Source organism: Pseudopipra pipra, chromosome 2, assembly GCF_036250125.1.
Source record: "Pseudopipra pipra isolate bDixPip1 chromosome 2, bDixPip1.hap1, whole genome shotgun sequence".
Taxonomy (NCBI): domain Eukaryota; kingdom Metazoa; phylum Chordata; class Aves; order Passeriformes; family Pipridae; genus Pseudopipra; species Pseudopipra pipra.
This window is the reverse complement of record NC_087550.1, coordinates 109,128,131-109,146,112: the sequence shown is the minus strand read 5'-3', so window position 1 is coordinate 109,146,112 and position 17,982 is coordinate 109,128,131. Positions and strand designations below refer to the sequence as shown.

General features: G+C 35.0%; 1 protein-coding gene across 14 annotated transcripts in view; it reads left to right on the top strand.

Moving 5' to 3' along the window:
- DMD (dystrophin) overlaps positions 1-17,982 on the top strand; it is a 1,059,271-nt gene that overhangs the window by 318,322 nt on the left and 722,967 nt on the right. For 13 of the 14 annotated variants that reach the window (XM_064646820.1, XM_064646822.1, XM_064646818.1 and 10 more), the window contains exon 9: positions 493-615. The exons of the other annotated variant lie outside the window; for it this stretch is intronic. In XM_064646820.1, coding sequence (XP_064502890.1) covers positions 493-615 — 123 coding nt within the window. The remainder of the gene's footprint in view (positions 1-492; positions 616-17,982) is intronic. 14 annotated transcript variants of the gene reach the window in all.

Sequence of the window (17,982 nt, the reverse complement as noted above, 5' to 3'; positions counted from 1 at the left end):
CAAAAAGCTCATGTAATACTTGGAATTAATTTGCGATTGCCAATGTCGGTTATGTTTTTGACTGAAATAATCAGATAATCTCTATTGAAGTGTTTAGTGAATTTTAGGCCTGGTGTGCTTGCCTGAATTTAATCTGATGTATGTTAGTTTTGGAATGCTCACTCTCTTTTGGAGTACTGAGCAGATAAGTATTGGCTCTGTTTATTCAAGATACCTGCCTTTGCTTGCAGATTATAAAGAAGCTTTAATTTACATTGGTATTCTGCTGGTATTGAGTTCTGACAGTTTGTTGCTTTTGGTAAGGATGTCAGATTAAATGAGAGCTTTCCTTAATACCATCCCAATTTTGCCTTCTGAATACAAACATTGTCCTTGAAAAGTAACAGTGGTGATGACCTTCCTGCCTGTTTTTCTTCAGTTCCTCTTAAAATCAATACTTCTATAATCCATGCTCCTACCCATGTGTCCATTCTGCCTCTAATTTATTTGTAGATCACAGTCAGTGTACCCCAGGGACCTTCGCCTTCTCCTAAACCGCGGTTCAAAAGTTATGCATATGCACAAGCTGTCTATGTCACATCCCCTGACCAAAAAAGGAGGCAGGTTCCTCCACAGGTCTGTCAATATTGTAATTTTTTTAAAAACCTGCTTTATTAAGCTTGTGCTTGGAGTGAAAGAGCTTGTGCATTTTGCTTACACCTTGATCTTGATGCCCTGCTTTTTCCAGGATTTTTTTTTTCTGTCGAGTGGTTACTTTTTACTGTGTATTTCTGCATGGCTGGCAATAGATGTTATGCTGATTGTTAGGGTTGAATAACGTGCAAGCACAGCTGTTATAAAATAATAAACTGCTTCCTTTGTAAAGTTATTTTTCAAAATAGTACATACATTGCCTTAAAAAAGTATTACAGGAACAAATCAAATATAAGCTGTATTTGGCATCTAATTATTATATTTCTGTTTCTGGTTTAGTTATAGAAAAACAAGAGCCATTGGTTTTCTCTTTCTTCTCCTAATCTTTCTTATGTAAGAAAATAGCAAGTGATGGCATTTCTTAGAAGGTTATTGTAGTTGAGAAAAAAAAGATAAAAGGAACATTAAATTTAATATTCTTTATATGACTTGTATTATTAGACTACAACCGTTGGTAATTTTTATCACAAATGGAACCTTGCCAGCATTCAGCTTAGGGGGTTAGGTTTTTGAGGTTGGTTTTTTTTTTATTATTATTATTATTTTTTAGTAGCTGTGGTGGTTTAATAAAACTTGTATAAGCAATCCTTATAATGAGCATTTCAGTAGTTGAATTTTTATAACTTTAGACAAGTGTGGGAGCCAAGGTCATATTGTGTACTGCAATGTGCTTTCCTTTCATTACTTTGGGAAAAAAAGATCTGCATGTATTTGGCAATACAATTTGAGTTCGCTTCTGGATACTTAATTCTGTCTAACTTATAAAAAATTATTGCAAAATTATGCTTCAATTCAACACTGTGTTTACGAATCTACGCTGCATCAGGTTTTTTATTGAATAGTGACTTTCTTTAAATACTCCAGAACAGAAATCCTGTGTGCATAAGCATGAGCCTTGCTACATTATACTAACATCAAAGGGGTTCTAGTGATGATTCATACACCTTTTAAACAAGATGTTTAAAACTGTTATAATTGTTTCGTCCTACCATAATATTAAAAATCTACCAATTTGGCAGAATCTGAAGACCTAATCAGAACTGGGCCCTATTGTGCTACAGCTGTAACAGATATTAACTTTTTACTTAAAGAGTGCTCATAAACTCATGAAGATCCTGGTATTGGAATCCACTTCTCAAATCTGAATCCTTGAATTCCCTGTATTAACATTAATTAAGGCCCAACAGAAAATGTTTCTGTTGACATGTTTCAGATGGCAGTTACTGTTTAGCAATTACAGAAGGCTTGCCTGGCTTTCCAGCTCTGTATTTTTTCTTGTGTGCACTCTCTGTAATAAGACAGTCTGTCTGGCTTCATTTAGAAGAAACGAATCTTCAAGTTAATTTTCTGGGACGTTTCAAAATCCTCATTTAAAATTAGCCTTTCACTTCTGTTTTCTATTTATGAAAGCATTGAGTTTTGTTTTAATGATTCATCTCATTGAACACCTGACCAAAAAGAGTACTGGGTTTACTTTCTATTTTGTTTTATCAGAGCAGTTCCTTATATTGATCCCAGGCAAAACTCTTATCTCACTGCGTCATTTTTTACTTGCTATGTGCTACCTCCATAGGACATAAAGCATACAGCCTTAAATGAATTCAAGAAAAAAAATAACATTGTAAAACACTGAAGTACCTAGAAAAGAAACTTTTTATTATATAGAATCAGAGAATCATTTAGTTTGGAAAAGACACTTAAGAACGTTGAGTCCAACTTACCCTAATGCTGCCAAGATTCCTTCAGGGATGGTGACTCCACCACTTCCCTGGCAGACTGTTCCAGTGCTTGATAACCCTTTCAGTAACAATTTTTTTCCCAATATCTACTCTGAACCTCCCCTGGCACAACTTGAGGCCATTTCCTCTTTTTCTATCACTTGGGAGAAGAGACTGACCCCCACTTTGCTACAACCTCTCTTCAAGTAGTTGTAGAGAGAAATAAGGTCTCCCTTCAGCTTCTTTGTCTCCAGGCTAAACCCCCCTCCAGCTCCTTCAGCTGCTTGTCATAGACTTGTGCTCCAGGGCAGCTCTGTTGCCCTTCTCTGGACACGCTCCAGCACCTCAATGTCTTTCTGGTAGTGAAGGCCCCAAAACAGAACACAGGATTTGATTTGTGGCCTCAGCAGTGCCAAGTACAAGGGGACAGTCACTTCCTTGGTCCTACTGGCCACAGTATTTCTAACACAAGCCAGAATGCCATTGGCCCTCTTGGCCACCCAGACACACATTTGGTCCTGTTCAGCCAGCTGTCCAACAGCACCTCCAGGCCCTTTTCAGCTGGGCAGCTTTCCAGTGCTTCTGCCCCAAGCCTGGAGACTTGCCTGGGGTTGGTGTGACCCAAGTGCAGAACTCGGCACTTTGCCTTGTTGAACCTCATACAATTGGCCCTGGCCCACCTATTCAGGCTGTCCAGATCTCTCTGCAGAGCCTTCCTACCCTCCAGCAGATCAACACTCCCACCCAACTTGGTGTTGCCTGCAAATTGAGTGAGGGTACCCTTCATACCCTGTTGGGAAAACAGTGCTGAAAATGTAAGCGATGAAAAAAATTGGGATGAACAAAGTCTACGTATATTTTGAGACTGGTACTTCTGTAAATAAGCTTTTGACAAGCCTGTCTAAAAGGTCAAATGTGAGTCTGGCTGCCTTAAATTATCAATTCTTCAAAATCAAGCCCATTCATCTCTATCATTGTAGATTTTTGTTCTTTTGACAGGAGTTATGTATTCTACATTGTGTTATATGAAATACAGAGCTTGTGTGCAGAATTATTCTTAACATTTAAACTGACAAACTTCAGTATATTTGAATTGAAATAAATTGAGATGCACCAGTGGTAAATGAGGACAGTGTTCACTGGCACATGATGATTTGATTTGGGACTTAAGAATTAAAAGCTTCACCTCAGGCCTCACCCTCGTCATTAGTTTGTGGGAATTTCCTAATCCTCCAGTCATTACTGTTGTTTTACAGAAGTATTGTAATGCATTTTTGCTCATGTTCTCTGAGGTTTTTAATATGGATTTTACAAAGTTTCTGTACCAGTCTTTCTCATGTACATAACTATAGTAATTAACTTGGAAAGTCACTAAAAACCCATTACAAAATTAAACTGAACTTATTCACACAACACAGGATCCTTCTGGCGGTCTTGCTCTTTCGATTTTGGGTTTTCTAGACCCTTAATTTGCCACGCTCTTGGTCTTCTGCTGGCAATTTAACTTCTGTAAAAGTGTTGCAAGACCTCCTCTCTGAGACCCTTCAGGGTTCATCTGTGCCAAACACTTCAGTGGTACAGCATCACAGAATTGCTGTATTGCTTTCCTTTGAACTAAACCAGACCTTTCTTTTACCTAGAGGCTGTGATCCGAATATGTCCTGATTGCCTTGTGGTAAAGTGCTCTTTAGAGAGGCATCGGAAGACAGCTCTCATAAAGTACAACCAGACAGAAATTTAGTTTAACTTCTTGGTAGTGTTTCTAATGTAAGGTATTCATCACAGAAAATATCCCATTGCCAGCATTGGGGGGATTTGTGGAATAATTTAAAGTAGAAGTAAGGAAACTTCAGAAATACTGAATTATCTGCACATTTAATCACAAGGTCATGAAGGATATAATTTGGACAACAAGTATAATCCCAACTGTTAGCTTAGGTGTTCTCATTTAAATAGAAACTTGTTCCATTCAGAAAGCTAGAAACTGTTTCTACAGAGCTAAGTAAAATCCCTAAGATTTAGACTAACCATAATAAAATAGCAAAAACTGCTACAGAGGACAAAACAAGGAAATGAAGAAGTGGAAAAATGAAGCTAAGTACAAGTCTTCTGGATTTCTTAGGGAGCTCCCCTGAATGCCATGTCTTCAAGGAACAGTTTGCAAAATGATGAAGCAAACAGTTTCAAGTGTATTTCATATTTTCAATAAGTCTAGCAAATTGATGACTTCTTCTCCAAGCCTGCAGGGTTGTCAGCACGCCAGTTGTTTTCTGTCACTGCTTTGTGTATAGACTCCAGCAGCAGTTCTAACTAAGTTTTGAAGGATTTTTTTTTTATTTGAATGTATACTGTAGACTTGTTTTTCAAGAGCTTTTGTTGTCAAAAATATTAGTGGTCTCATGGGTTAGTGACAATCCATAGTGAATCTGGATCCTGATATTTAAGAATCCAGCGAGATCAGAGCTTTTAGTCCCCTTGTTTATTCACACACTGACTCATTTGGTTCTCTCCATAGCTAAGCCCTTGAGGTCTCAACTTTCCCCTCTCCACTTACCCAGGCAGAGGTTGCTGCTGGTCCAGGTGGGCCAGGCAGAAAGTTATAGCAGCTTGAGCTGTGTCACTGCCTGCATTGAGGTGTTGGACATCCCTGGCCAAGATCCCTAGGCATCCCCTGCTACTTGTCTCCACATATCTCTCTGTTGACTGGCAACAGGTCATGAGGAAATGCAATGGAACTGTCTCAGGGGAAGTTCAGACTGGACATTAAAGAAAGGTTCTTCACTGAGAGGATGGTCAGTGAATGAAACAGGTTCCCCAGTGAAGTAGCATAGTACCAAAACTATAAGAGTTCAAGGAGGGTCTGGAATTTGCTCTTTCTTAGTCATGATCTAGTTTTAGGTAGTCCTGTGAGGAGCAGGGAGATGGACTCGATCCTTGTAGGCCCCTTCCAACTGGAGATATTTTATGATTCTCTGATCTACAAGATCTCCTCTCACTTCCAGGATCTTTCTTCTAGGCAGCATCTTTTCAATCTTATTTCCAAATCCTATTCTCTTTCCTGGCAGGTATTTTTCTTTTCAGAATGTCTCTTTTCATCAGTAGGTCTTCTTTGCATAACCATGTTGTCCCTGCCTAAACAGTCTGGGCAGAAGCACAACTCATGATCAGCCTCATAATTAGTGCTTCTGTCTTACGCCTCTTCAATAATGGGAGGATTCAGAGCATACTCCTTTTGTCTAGGGCATTTGTTAGCAAAACTTTGAATGGCTGGTGGCTGGCAAGTAGGAGGAATCAGTCATGGAGCTCAGAAGTGAAATTTCAGAATCATGCCTGGAGCTCAGAAGTGAAACTTATCTGCTCCCTGTACATTTGCCTGTTCACAATCACTAATGGAGTGGGGTTTTTTCCATCTCCAATAGGCAATGACAAGTCTTTAGTTTGACGTAAAAACGAGTTACTTGCTGACCTTTCCATCCCCTTTTAACTTTCCCTTTTAATTGACCTTATAAAAACACATATGGGAGAATCTTTTATTTTTTATGTAAGACTTTTTCAACTAACATTTCTTACTTAAAATATAATTGTGTTTAAACAAAGGAACGCTAGAAATGCAATGTGGTACATCCTATATGAATTAATAGTGTTCATTACTGACTGATAAGGAAGGGTAATATGTTATTCACAAAGTATAAATTCCTAGATAAAATATATTTTCATATGCTGTATATTCAGATTGAATTTAATAACTCTGAATAAATTAATAATATAATAATCACAAGTGTACCTATAGGTGGTTGGAAATATCTAAGAACAAAACCACTTTTTAGTAGGTGAACTTGATTTGCATTACTTTTAAAGTGGAGAGGACTTGGTCAGTTTTTTTTTTCTTTTTAACTATTAGAAACATGGAAATGTTATACCAGTCATTTCCTGATTACATTATTGGTGAATGTATTTTTGAACACAGAACTGTACGTACTTTGAATAACACATTTATACCCTGATTATTTTTTACCTGTAGTTTATTTTTAGGTCCTTTTAACTAGCTTCAGTGTTATTTTAAGTTTCATCTATATTTTTTTTTGAAAAGCACACTTAGCAAGAGATTCATAATTTCATAGCTGAGCTGTGATATAACTGCTTCTTTTTTTGTTAAGTCTGTTATACAAGTTCTAACCTGTGGTATAAATCTGTTACTGCTAAATTCAACACCTTGTTAATATGAGTGAGAGCATTCATCTTTAAAAAAAATAATTGAATTTTGAAGTTTCAAGTCTTTTTCCTCTCTTGTTTTGAAAAGAAACCCATTTTCTATGGCTTTTAAATAATTATCAAGGAATACAATAAGATATAAAGGAGTCATAACATTTACAAGTATTCTTTTAAGTTGTTTTTTGCCACTGAGTCTCTTGAATATATTTTATGTGTATGGTATGTTAAAAATGGAACTAGATACAGCAAATAAGGACATATACTCATATACTGGAAACAGGTTTTTATATCCATATTATGTTAATTAACAGATTTAATCCCCCTCCTGACCTCTAGAGTTGTAGAATTGCTTGTACCAGCAGTGGATTTGATGCAAGGAAGAGCTAGATGAAATGTAGGAGACAATGTTAATGAAAATCCTTACAGACTAGTGTTCATTTTTTCCTGATTTCAGAACTGAAATGGAAAGAACTTGAGGGTACAATTTGAAGTCATTATGCATCCCTATTTCAAACCCTTAGGAAAGGCCTTTCAGTTTATGCACACAGGAAAAGTGAATTTAGTCTGAGACTGAGAAAGCAAGCAATTAATTCTTTGCACTCTTTCATTACACCCAGTAAAACCTTTGAAATACAGAAGAAATAAAGACTGAACTCATATCTTTTGGAAAACTGTCAAATCAGCAGGACAATTTACCACACAAATGCAATTTAAAGCATTTGTCCAGAGATAAAATTATGGCATAATTCTAAATAGCAGTATTATTAGATTTTTACCCATCTATGTATATCAGGTGAACTTCTCAATAGTATGATACAATTTTGCTTCATAGTTTTAGATGACATTATTTTAAAACTTAATAATAATGTAGCAGCAGCAACATATTTTGTTACTTCTGATGAGTGTTAATTGCTCTACTTTGTATAATTCAGCCAAATTTTCTGTCTTACTTTACACCATCCTGTGGTTGAATTCTATTTGGCTAAAGTAAAACTGAAGAGTGTTTTTAACTAAGATAGCTTAAAAAATGGGGGTAGGATATGCATTGTGCCCTTGAAATACCTGTAGCTGTAACTTTGAGGAAAGAGCTTCATGTTTTACTCTATCAGAAAACATTAAGGCTTCTGTGGAGAAAACCTTTGTGCCCTCAATTGCATGTAATACTCTTCATGGTAAAATCTGAAATATTTCTGGTGCACGACAAATGGTCCTATGTTGAAAATGCAAAAGTTGGACTTTGAGAAGTGAATGAACAGTTAATTGCTCGAGTCAGTGGGAGGTTCTGTTTTCTGAATGTCCTTTTGCCCAAATGATTACACTGTGGGAAAATGGATAACCATTTTTTCCTCCTGTATTTGAGTTGATATTTTGCAGGATCAAACTAGAGTTGTAAGTCTGTAGGAAATGCCATGAATGGTTTGTTAGCTCAGATTTGTACAGCAGGCAGGTCTGCATGTTTACCTGAAGTAGTGACCTTTGAAAAGGACACATTGCTTATCTCTACTGATCATGAAAGTCCTGGTTTCTTTCTTTCTCACATTGATTTTGATGCAATAGAAGCTGCATTGTAATGTTTGTGTAGGTGACACAGTCTAAGATGCTGCCACGTGCACTTTGTGGTTTTGGTGTGCAGGTGCAGACTTCAGATAGAAGTATACTGAAGAAAGTATTCATAGATTTTCCATGTTCATTTCATGCAGCAAAGGCTTCTGTCTCTATGTACAAAAGTATTAAGGAATTTTGCTTTATAGGTTTCTGAGATTTACAAGTATTCTAATATTATTGTTAATATTTTAATATTTAATAGTCAATATTTATCTAATATTATTAATACAGGTGTGTTAGCCTGTGGTGATCAGTGAGCTAAGGGAAGAGGTAGGAAGGAATAATACCTTTTAAAAGAACAATACATTTAGAATGGAAGGTAGCAAACGATTTTTTAGGTGTTCAAACTTTCTTCAGAAATTGTAGTCCTGAAAGCATAATACAACAGTAAAGTAAGAACTTCAAAACCAGAAAAAACTGTATGGAACAATATGGTGTTTAGACAGAAAGTTGTTTTGGTTTTTTGGGGGTTTTTTTTTGGTCTTTTTTTTTTTTAGAACTTAGTTTAGCTGTAATAAAGAAATAATATATATATTTTTTGATGGAATAAATAATTCTTAAAAATGAAAAGGAAATTTTAGTTACCCCATACCGATGTCATTACAGAAACAGTAGTTTAAATAAACTCTGGATGATGTAGTGAGGCATCAAATTTGAAAAAACAGACATATATTTTAAAGGGGTACAAAATGGAACTTTGCTTAAAAATCAAAGTTATTAATAGAATACAGTAACACTCTCTTATGGAATTACTTCTGCTACGTGTTTTGCAAGTTGTTTGGAAAATATTTTGAAATAAAGTTTTTTTACTTCCCAAGCACAAATAAGAAAAGAATAAAGATCTTATTTTGTATGTCATTGTTCAAGAGACTGGTTTAACTTTAAAGCATAGCTCCCACTAATATATATAGAATTGGCATGTGTGTTTAGAGAAAATATGATATCCAAGTTTCTTGTTTGATATTTATATAGACAGTCTTCCAGGTTTATATTTTTCTGCCTTCTTTATTTCTCCTATAATCTTTCAGCTTTGTTTCTCTCTTTGGTATTTAGCATCCTACCTAATGTTGCAATATTTGCACCTTATACCAAAAGTGCTTTTTATCTTCATTTGAAAAAAGTGACAGTTGACTTATGAACTGTTGGTCCAGTATATTGCTTTTGTCAGCTTCTGAATTGCCAATTCTTACATACAAAGGTTGATATTTCTTCACTCTAGAAGTATATAAAGCATTTTCCTAACTTTCTTTTTGAGAGAAGATCTTCTGTCTGTTAGTTTGCAATATTTTTTTTCTTGTACTTTGTTCAATGGAGAACACATCTGAGTTTCAGTTCTATATTTTTTGCACAAATAAACCAAATCTAATATTGATTTGTCTTCATTTTGTGTTCTGATACTTTGCTTCTGGAGCATTAACAAAGGAATTTTAAAAATAATATTATTGTCTGTCAGAAGCAAACAAAAAATATAAACCAGAAAAGGGAGAAGGAGGGGGGGGGGGAGAGCAAGATAGCGAGAGAGAGCAGAGATAAGAAGCTCTAAAGATTTCTATAAAAAATAAGAAAAACATCATGCAAACATTGATTGTGTCAGGGGCATCACATAGAGAGAGCAGCAGCTTCAGATGCAGAGACTATCAGTGAGACAAGGGGAGGATGGGATGAAAAATAAATTGACATTCTGTTATGGGATTTATAGAGGTGGCATGTTTCCTGTGTGCATCCTTTGCTGCTTTGTAGTTCGTGTGAGGTATTTTTCTGTTCAGCATAACCTATTTCATACACTTAACAAGTGAGCTTCATTGTTGAGGTGTTATACATATAAAAAGAGATTAACAGTTTTGTGATTAATTTTGATTTTCAGTTTTTATATTGACCAAGGAAAAGAGCTTGGGGATTTTTTCTTTTTGTATTTTCGGGGAAATACAATGTTCCTGTAATCAAGATTGTTTTTGTAATTCCTGATTGTTGAATTTGAATTTGAAAGTAACATCCAAAAATAGAGGTTCTACAACATTGTGTTAATTTTAAAAAGTATTGAGGTGTGATAACAATAAATGTCTACATGGTTGCATAGGTTTTCCCGCTTGAATTACACTGCAAAATGAATAAGAAATTAATTCCACAGCACAGAATGTGTTGTATGTTACTGCAGCCTCTCTGTGTCATTAGCATTGTTCAGTATGATAACCTTTCTAAAGATGTTCTCGAGTCTGTCTATAATTGACTGTTCCTTTTCAGAATATATTCAGTTTCTGTCCAATATCTGTGGTCTTAAAAATTCACTTGGTTATTTCTCTGACTTCTTTTATTTTTATTCACATTCTTAATCATAATGATCTTGTATCTTCTCTATGTCATCAAGTAAATACTTTCTCTGTTATGCCATACCATGTCTTGCTCCTTCTAGTGTTTTCCTGTCTCTCCTTTCTCTTTTAAATTCAGTCTCAAAGTCACTTTCTGCTGCATTGATGGCTTTTAAACTAAATTTTAACAATTCATTCATGTTTAGCCTCCTAATTTTCCCAGTTTTAACTTTGCCTTTCACTGTTTAGCCTTTTTTCTGGCTTTTTTTTTTCTTTTCTTTGAATGTGCATGATGGCTACTGCAATGGATATGCAATTTAATAGCTATAGTTTATAGTCATGTGTTATATTTTAGAAAATATGAGTACATGTCTACAGGATACGGGGAAGGATAATGTTGCTTGGCAGAATTTCACCTGTAAAGCACCTGCAATTCTTTTCTGCCACATAAGCAATGTCAGGCAAAAGTATCTGATAAAATATTTACAGATTCTTTTTCAACATTCTGATACTCATTTGAGGAGCAAAAATAGTTCTAGGAGAATGTACTGTGGATAAATAAGTAAACCTAAACGTGTCTCCAATTCCAGAAGTAAGAAATTTCTTTTTTTGCTAAATCTCAACTGGAAAGGGGAAAAGAGAAAGATGAATAACAGCTGTCGAGAAAGAAAGAGTAATGGTAAGGAAGAATATGGCTACAAAAGAGTATATTTATAATGTATATTTTAAACTGACAATTTTAAAATTACTAGTGTCTGTTAAGAATTTAGCAGCTACAAAGTTACACATCAGTTGTATATTGTCTCTGTACCTCATTAGTACTTGTATCTGAGTACATCTGTGTATTCTCACTTACTCTGCCTCCACCGATTTGTGGCTCAGCAATTTCCTGAGCCGGAAACTGTATCTTTATGTTTAAAAGTCCTCACTGGATTTTTATCCTGTTCTTCCATCAAGTTGCTGCTCTCTGTGAACATTTAGGAAAGCTTTCTATATAATTTTCAGTGTGTTCAGAGGTACTTCTTGGTAGTTCCTGCTCTTATTATCATTTGGAAATATTTTTATATTTTCTGTATTATTATCCAATTTATAAACCTGAGACTCTGTAATCAGAAGAGGAGGAAAACCCTATTATGAGATGACTGGTTATCATTTTGACTGATTCACAGCTTTTGATTTATTATTCAGAGCATGTAGCTACAAGCAAGGTAGTCACTCTACAGAATTTGAAAAGAAAAAAAAACAACATTAAATTGCTTGAACCTCTTCTGCAACAGCCTTTTGGTTAGTTTTTAATTTTAAATTGGAAATGTATTCATCGTCGTGGCTTCCATTGAAGAAGGAGAGCCTCTTTCATAGAAGCTAAAATACATCTAGGAAAAGATTAAATATAATACGGATAAATCACATAAGAACCATGAATGGGATATTCAGCCTATTCAAGCAAATTTCACTATTTAGGATTTTAGATGACTTTGCAAAATCACTTTTTAATAATTCCTTCCAACTCTAATAGCACATCATGTTGAATACTCTGAAATCTTCAGGACCTCAACCTCAACTTCACAGAAACTGATTAATATGTCCACTAATTGGCCCTTGTCCCAGAGTCTTTATTTCTCAAAAGAAAAATTCATACTGTAGATATATCTTATTATAGTTAAATGCTTTTGCTGTTGATGCTTTTGAAGGCATTTTGATATTGTATTGTGTGGAATACATAAAAAGAGTTTTGGAGTTAAAGTTCTTATTGAGAAGGCTAGAGGGTCTTTTGTGCTATGGGATAACAAGATTTTGCTGCCAGCAGTCGCAGAAGAGAGAGAATTAAAAAAAAAAAAAAAAAGAAAAGGAAGAGATAGCAACAACTGAACAGGATGCTAAAAAGAGAAGGCTACTTTTTTTTCCGGAATGATGGAACCATATATAGACATTTTCATAGTTTTTTTTAAAACTATAAGGCTGTAGAATTCACAGTCAAGTACATATGAAAATGAAAAAAAAAGCCCTTGATTTTTGGGGAAGAGGTTTCAGTTTTTACTCTTGGCCTGCATTTCTGTAATCTTAATCTTGAAATCTCTGCTCATATTTTAGCAGGATACCCTTTGATGTTTGTTTCTTGATTTGTCTGTCATCAGAGAGAAAGGGAGTACAGTCTATATTATTGTCTCAATCTCCTGTATAACATGCTAAAGAAATAGTTTAGTATGTTTTTGCGTAATCCTTTTGCTTTTCTTTTGGCTAAGACATAATTCAACGGTCTCTATTCATTTTTTCTCTTTGTAGACTTAGTAGTTTTTCTTCTCATGAAGATTTTTAGAATACAGTTTAGAACAGAAAATTTCATAGAATGGTTTGGGTAAGAAGGGATATTAAAGACCTTTAAAATGTTTTTGTCAGAGCAGTCTACCTCAAAATGGATGTTACTTAAACCTTATTACATTTAAAATTTGCATTTTAAAAATGAAAATTAAATAAATGTGACCATTTTCTATCCCATCTTGAGTATTTCTCATGCTACTGAAATTGTGATCACAATTGAAATTTTGCGCTAGTCTGATCATCAGTGGCTAAAATTAACTTTTCCATTTTTTCGTGTATGTGACAGCATAAAACACAATGGACATTTCTCAAATAAGCTGAATCTGCTGACCTGGAGTTACCTTGCTGCTAACCCTATTGGGAAAAGACCCCAGGCTTCTTGACCTGTGATAGACTTGCATTAGGACCCTGTTACCATTTACTACTGGAGAGTTCTGTGAAGAGTCATTGTTTAATACTGAAAACTTATCCTGGGGTGAAAACTTCACCTTTCTTTATGTGGAGAGTACCCTTATTTATTTATTATGCAGAGCCCAAATGATCTCAGTCTACTGCATGACATGACAGCACCTGAAATATGCGTCCCCTTAAAGTGTGCCTTAGTCTTGCATCACAAAAGGGAAGGTTTGAAGAATGGTTGGTAGACCAGCCATTTCAACAGGAAGAAATCATAATTTTGTTGTAGGTGTATGATGAAAGTAATTTCATTCAGTCATAGACAGTTGATTTACACATCCACATCAAGTCATATTACTGTCTGGAGCCATGATTCTTAATTGCTTGAATAAGAAGTGCCTTCCTTAGAGAGGTAAGTGACTCCTGTCATCAGCAATGCCAGAAACAGCAGTACATTTTAAATTCAGAGCAAAAACCTCGATATAATTGAAACCCTTAAATAAATATAGGCTGAAAATTTTCCCTGGAGACTTTATAAAAGCAGTATGTTTTGGTACACTTTTTATCAATCAGCTACTAAGCAAAACCTGCTTTGATATTTTTCCAAGTACAGGTGCATTGAAGAAAGCAAGCTAAGCAGAAAAACTTCTTGTGAATCACTGACTTACCATGTATGCAAAATGAAACAGTTTTAAATTCTTAGAAAATTTTTGATCATTATAGGCAGCCTTGATTCCTGTCCCTTAAGTCTTTGTACTATTTTACCTGTCCTTGCAGTTCTCAGTCTTAGTCTCTTTCCCAAGCCAATTTATTCCAGTTTTCTTCACTGGCTTTCATCTGTCTTAAGACAACTGCTACACTCCAGATCCCAAGGTGCAAACTTTTGCTGTAATGCCAATAAATTCTTTTTTTGTCTCTTTCAGTCTTTATTTGTACAAGCTGTTCCTAATAACGTAGTTGAAGAGATTCATTTTCCTTTACCCCTTTCCTGTCAATAGTTCCAACATTTTCCTTCCTTTGTAATGAATGTACTTTCATCAATACTGCCTGGCTCTGGCTTTTTTTCTTCTCAGCATGTATATTGCCTAAGCTCCATTGATTTTTAATGACCTAATAATTTGCTACATCTCAAAACTGCAGTTGCAAGGACAGGTCAGTTCCTCCAGGTGGAAACATATGCAGTACAAATGTAACCACCGAGAAAATCAGGTACTAAAAATCTAACTTGTTTCAACTGAGCAAGCAAAACCTGCATTTTTTCAGGCAAAACCTGTGTGGATTTTCAGATGAAAGGTAAAAAAAAAAAAAAAAAGTCTTCTTAACCTAAGATTCATTCACAGAAGCATTTTTTAAATACTTAATAAAAAGAAAGTGCTTGCCTCATTTAGAACAAGGAAATAGTTAAGATTATAATAACAAGCAGCCTGACCAATTTATCTTATGAGTTTTATTACCAGAAATGACTGAACTATTCTGTCTGAAGTCATCTGTTGAGGAATCATAGTCTTGATTATTGAAAAGATTATTTTATCATTTAACATTTTAGCAGTTATAATTTTGAAATACAAAGACACATAAAATAGGATTTTGTAATGAGAAGCTTGGGGGAACCAAAAGAATAAGCACTGGTGTCATTCTTACATGATAAGAGGCATATTTAGGGACTGAATTATGTGTGCTATTTTCTGAGGCTGTAATCCCGCAAAGGGAGTTTTCAAAATGAGAAACATATTCTGAACTTAAATTTGCCTTTACCAAAAAATGTTTCTTTAAAATTTTATGCCTCTGAGTTTAGAAGCTCTAAATGTCTAGAGCCACATTCTTTATCTTTCAGTGGGACAAGCAGTTTCTTAATGAAGGAAATATATAACATAAATAAGAGTGCTGGAACAAACCCTAAATCTTTACTGTAAAACTACTTTCTAAAACTGCCCAACGAATTTCTAAAACTCAGAAACAGTCTCTATGAATTAAAAGGAAGCTTCTTAGAGAATTTACTAACACACAACTAATCCTTCTCCTCCCTTTAGGAACATAATGCAATAGCAGGTGAGGAACACTATGTCCCCTCACTTGCTTACCTTGAAGGAGCTACAAGATCATAGTTTAAATTCTGTGAATTAATTCATACAGCTGCCAGGAACACTTCATTTTTTCCAGGCTTCTGAAGGTCAAAGGATTTTTATTTTCACTTCTTATACTTTAAATTAAATCTTCAGAGTCCTTGGGGTCTTTCAGCCCCCACACCCCAGCAGAAGGTGGTGTAAGTGTGTAGAAATTAAAACTCCCATCTTTTCATCTAGATATAATTCTTCCATGTGCAAGAGCAAAGGAAAAAAGATAGTCTAGCGGACAACTTATGGGTCCAAAGCATTTTTTCCTTCTACATCAGTCCCTAAGAACAACCAGAACTGTGTTACATGCAAAAATGCCTGACCATTTTCCAAAACAGTCTGCAGGATGACTTCCTGACTAATTCCTAGCTAGATGGGATGCAGTGTTCATCAAACATCTGAATTTTTCATGTCATTTCAATTGGTATTCATCTGTGGTCCTCCAAGTATAGCAAACTTGAGAGTTCTGTGGCTCTGAGAGGTCCCACTCAGAGGGAAATTGTTGGCCACACCCCACTGTGGTCTGGGAGAGCCAGGGACTTAGGACCGCTGCTTATAGGGTCACAAGAGAACTGGCTTTAGTCATAGTAATTTTCCATCCTGGCCACAATTAGGGTCAGTACCTTTCTTTAAAAGTTCAATAATACAAATGTTCCACTCAGGTTGTTTTCCAGGAAACAACCTGAGTGGAACAAAGTAAGTCTCCAAGGCTGTTGGTTTAAAAAGACAGAAGCTCGTTAGTCAACGTACGTTCCTGGAAGCAGATAATGTTTCTGATAAGCTCAAGGCCAAGGCCCAGGAGCATTTCTGAGATCATAGTGGAGACCAAGGAGGAGAGAGGGATGTACCACCACAATGTGTTCTTATTCAGGTTTTTATTCAGTAAATTAGTCAGTAAATGTTTTGCTTTGACTGCACCCAATCAAGTTTGTGTTGCATAATCATTAAATACTTTATTAAGAATAGCTTTTGATTCAAGAATGAAACTGTATGCATACTTAGGCAGCTTTTTTTTCCTAAGAATGAGGCAGTATTCTATGTCCAATCTAGAGAAAGAATGGTTTTTAGATGAAGAACTTTCAAAAAAAATGATAACATAGATAATCACAGATCTCTACAAACATGATATCCGTAGTCTCACTCAACTGTTAGGACAATTTTTTTCTACAGTATATCCCATGCAGTATTGTTATAAAAAGAAAAAGAAAATTACATGTGAAAATCGGGATCAAATTATCCCTTTCCACAGTGGACTGTATACTGCAAAAAATTATCTTGCTGCAGAAATGTGATGTGGTTGGGTGTAATTTCTTACTACATTTTATAAAATTTAAAATCAAGAGTTACTCACAATTCAAATACTCATTTGTGCAGTGGGAATATATGGCAACCATTTTCTGTGCTTCATTGTTTATATTTCTGTAAGATAGTACATTCTTTTAACAAAAAAGCAAAAAAATCAAACTATAAAGTTCATCAGATTTTGAAGCCTGCTTTTCTGAGGAGGATTCAGTTACTGAACATCGTTTTTCACATGTTAAGTGCTGACAAATTTATGACTGGTGTTTTAGGTAGCTATACAATTCGGAATGAAGTTGTCGTAAAGATGAAGATTGAAAATTTTATTTTACATGATTAGATTGCATCCATTATGCTTCTTGCTTATGGTTCTAGGGATAAACTTTGACTTTCAGTTCTAAACTGCAATGAAAGGCTTTGGAAGCTGCTTTGAATGTTTTATTGGAACAAGGTTGTCAGTAGAGACAATTTCTGACAACTATAAAAGCATTAAGTGCCTTGGTATCATTTTTATAAAAGTATAAGCATATTTTTATGTAAAGAGTTTGTTTTTAAATTAATTTTCTAACAATGTAGCTTAACTTGTTCAGAACTTTTTGAAAAAATTCTCAGATGGTATCTTCTGTAGCAAACATGTATTTCTTGCTTCTATTCTGTTCTCATCTTCTACTATTATACTAATCAATAAATACTTGTTGATTTCTCTTGACTTGAAGCAGTAGAAGAGAAATGTGAATTCTGTGCTTATAACAGTCACCTGGCTTCTAAGGAATGAATATAAGGGTGATCTTTGTGGAAAAGAGAAATCAACAGTAACGCACTTCTGCTTGGTTTTAAAAAGTTATGATTTCACATGAGTTTTCTGAGCTTTTCCAACCTCCTGGAATGGTTTTCACAAAATGTGTGTCTGTGGATTGCTCAAACACGGCATTGCATGTAGTGTAAAGGTTTGTTGCATTTGGGTTTTTTAAATATCATGTTTTCCATTCTGCAATGTCAGCATGTAACTTGCTGCTTTTTTGAGTATATTATTTTACTAGCTGCTGTAGAAAATAAATATCTCTCATTTCTAAGAGAAAATAGTTAAATAAGAAATAGTAAAGTAGAAATGAAAAAGCAGAATATTTAATGAAAGACATGTATAACTGTGCTCTACAGGTATAATTATTTACTATTTGGAATGCTTGGTAGGAATTTTGAATCCCAGCATAAAATATGTGATTTAGAATAATGAATTTAGTATGATTTTTTTTTATTTTGCTCCATCTTAACTGATCTTGGTCAGTGAACTGATTTTGTACTACTAAGTACTTCCATACA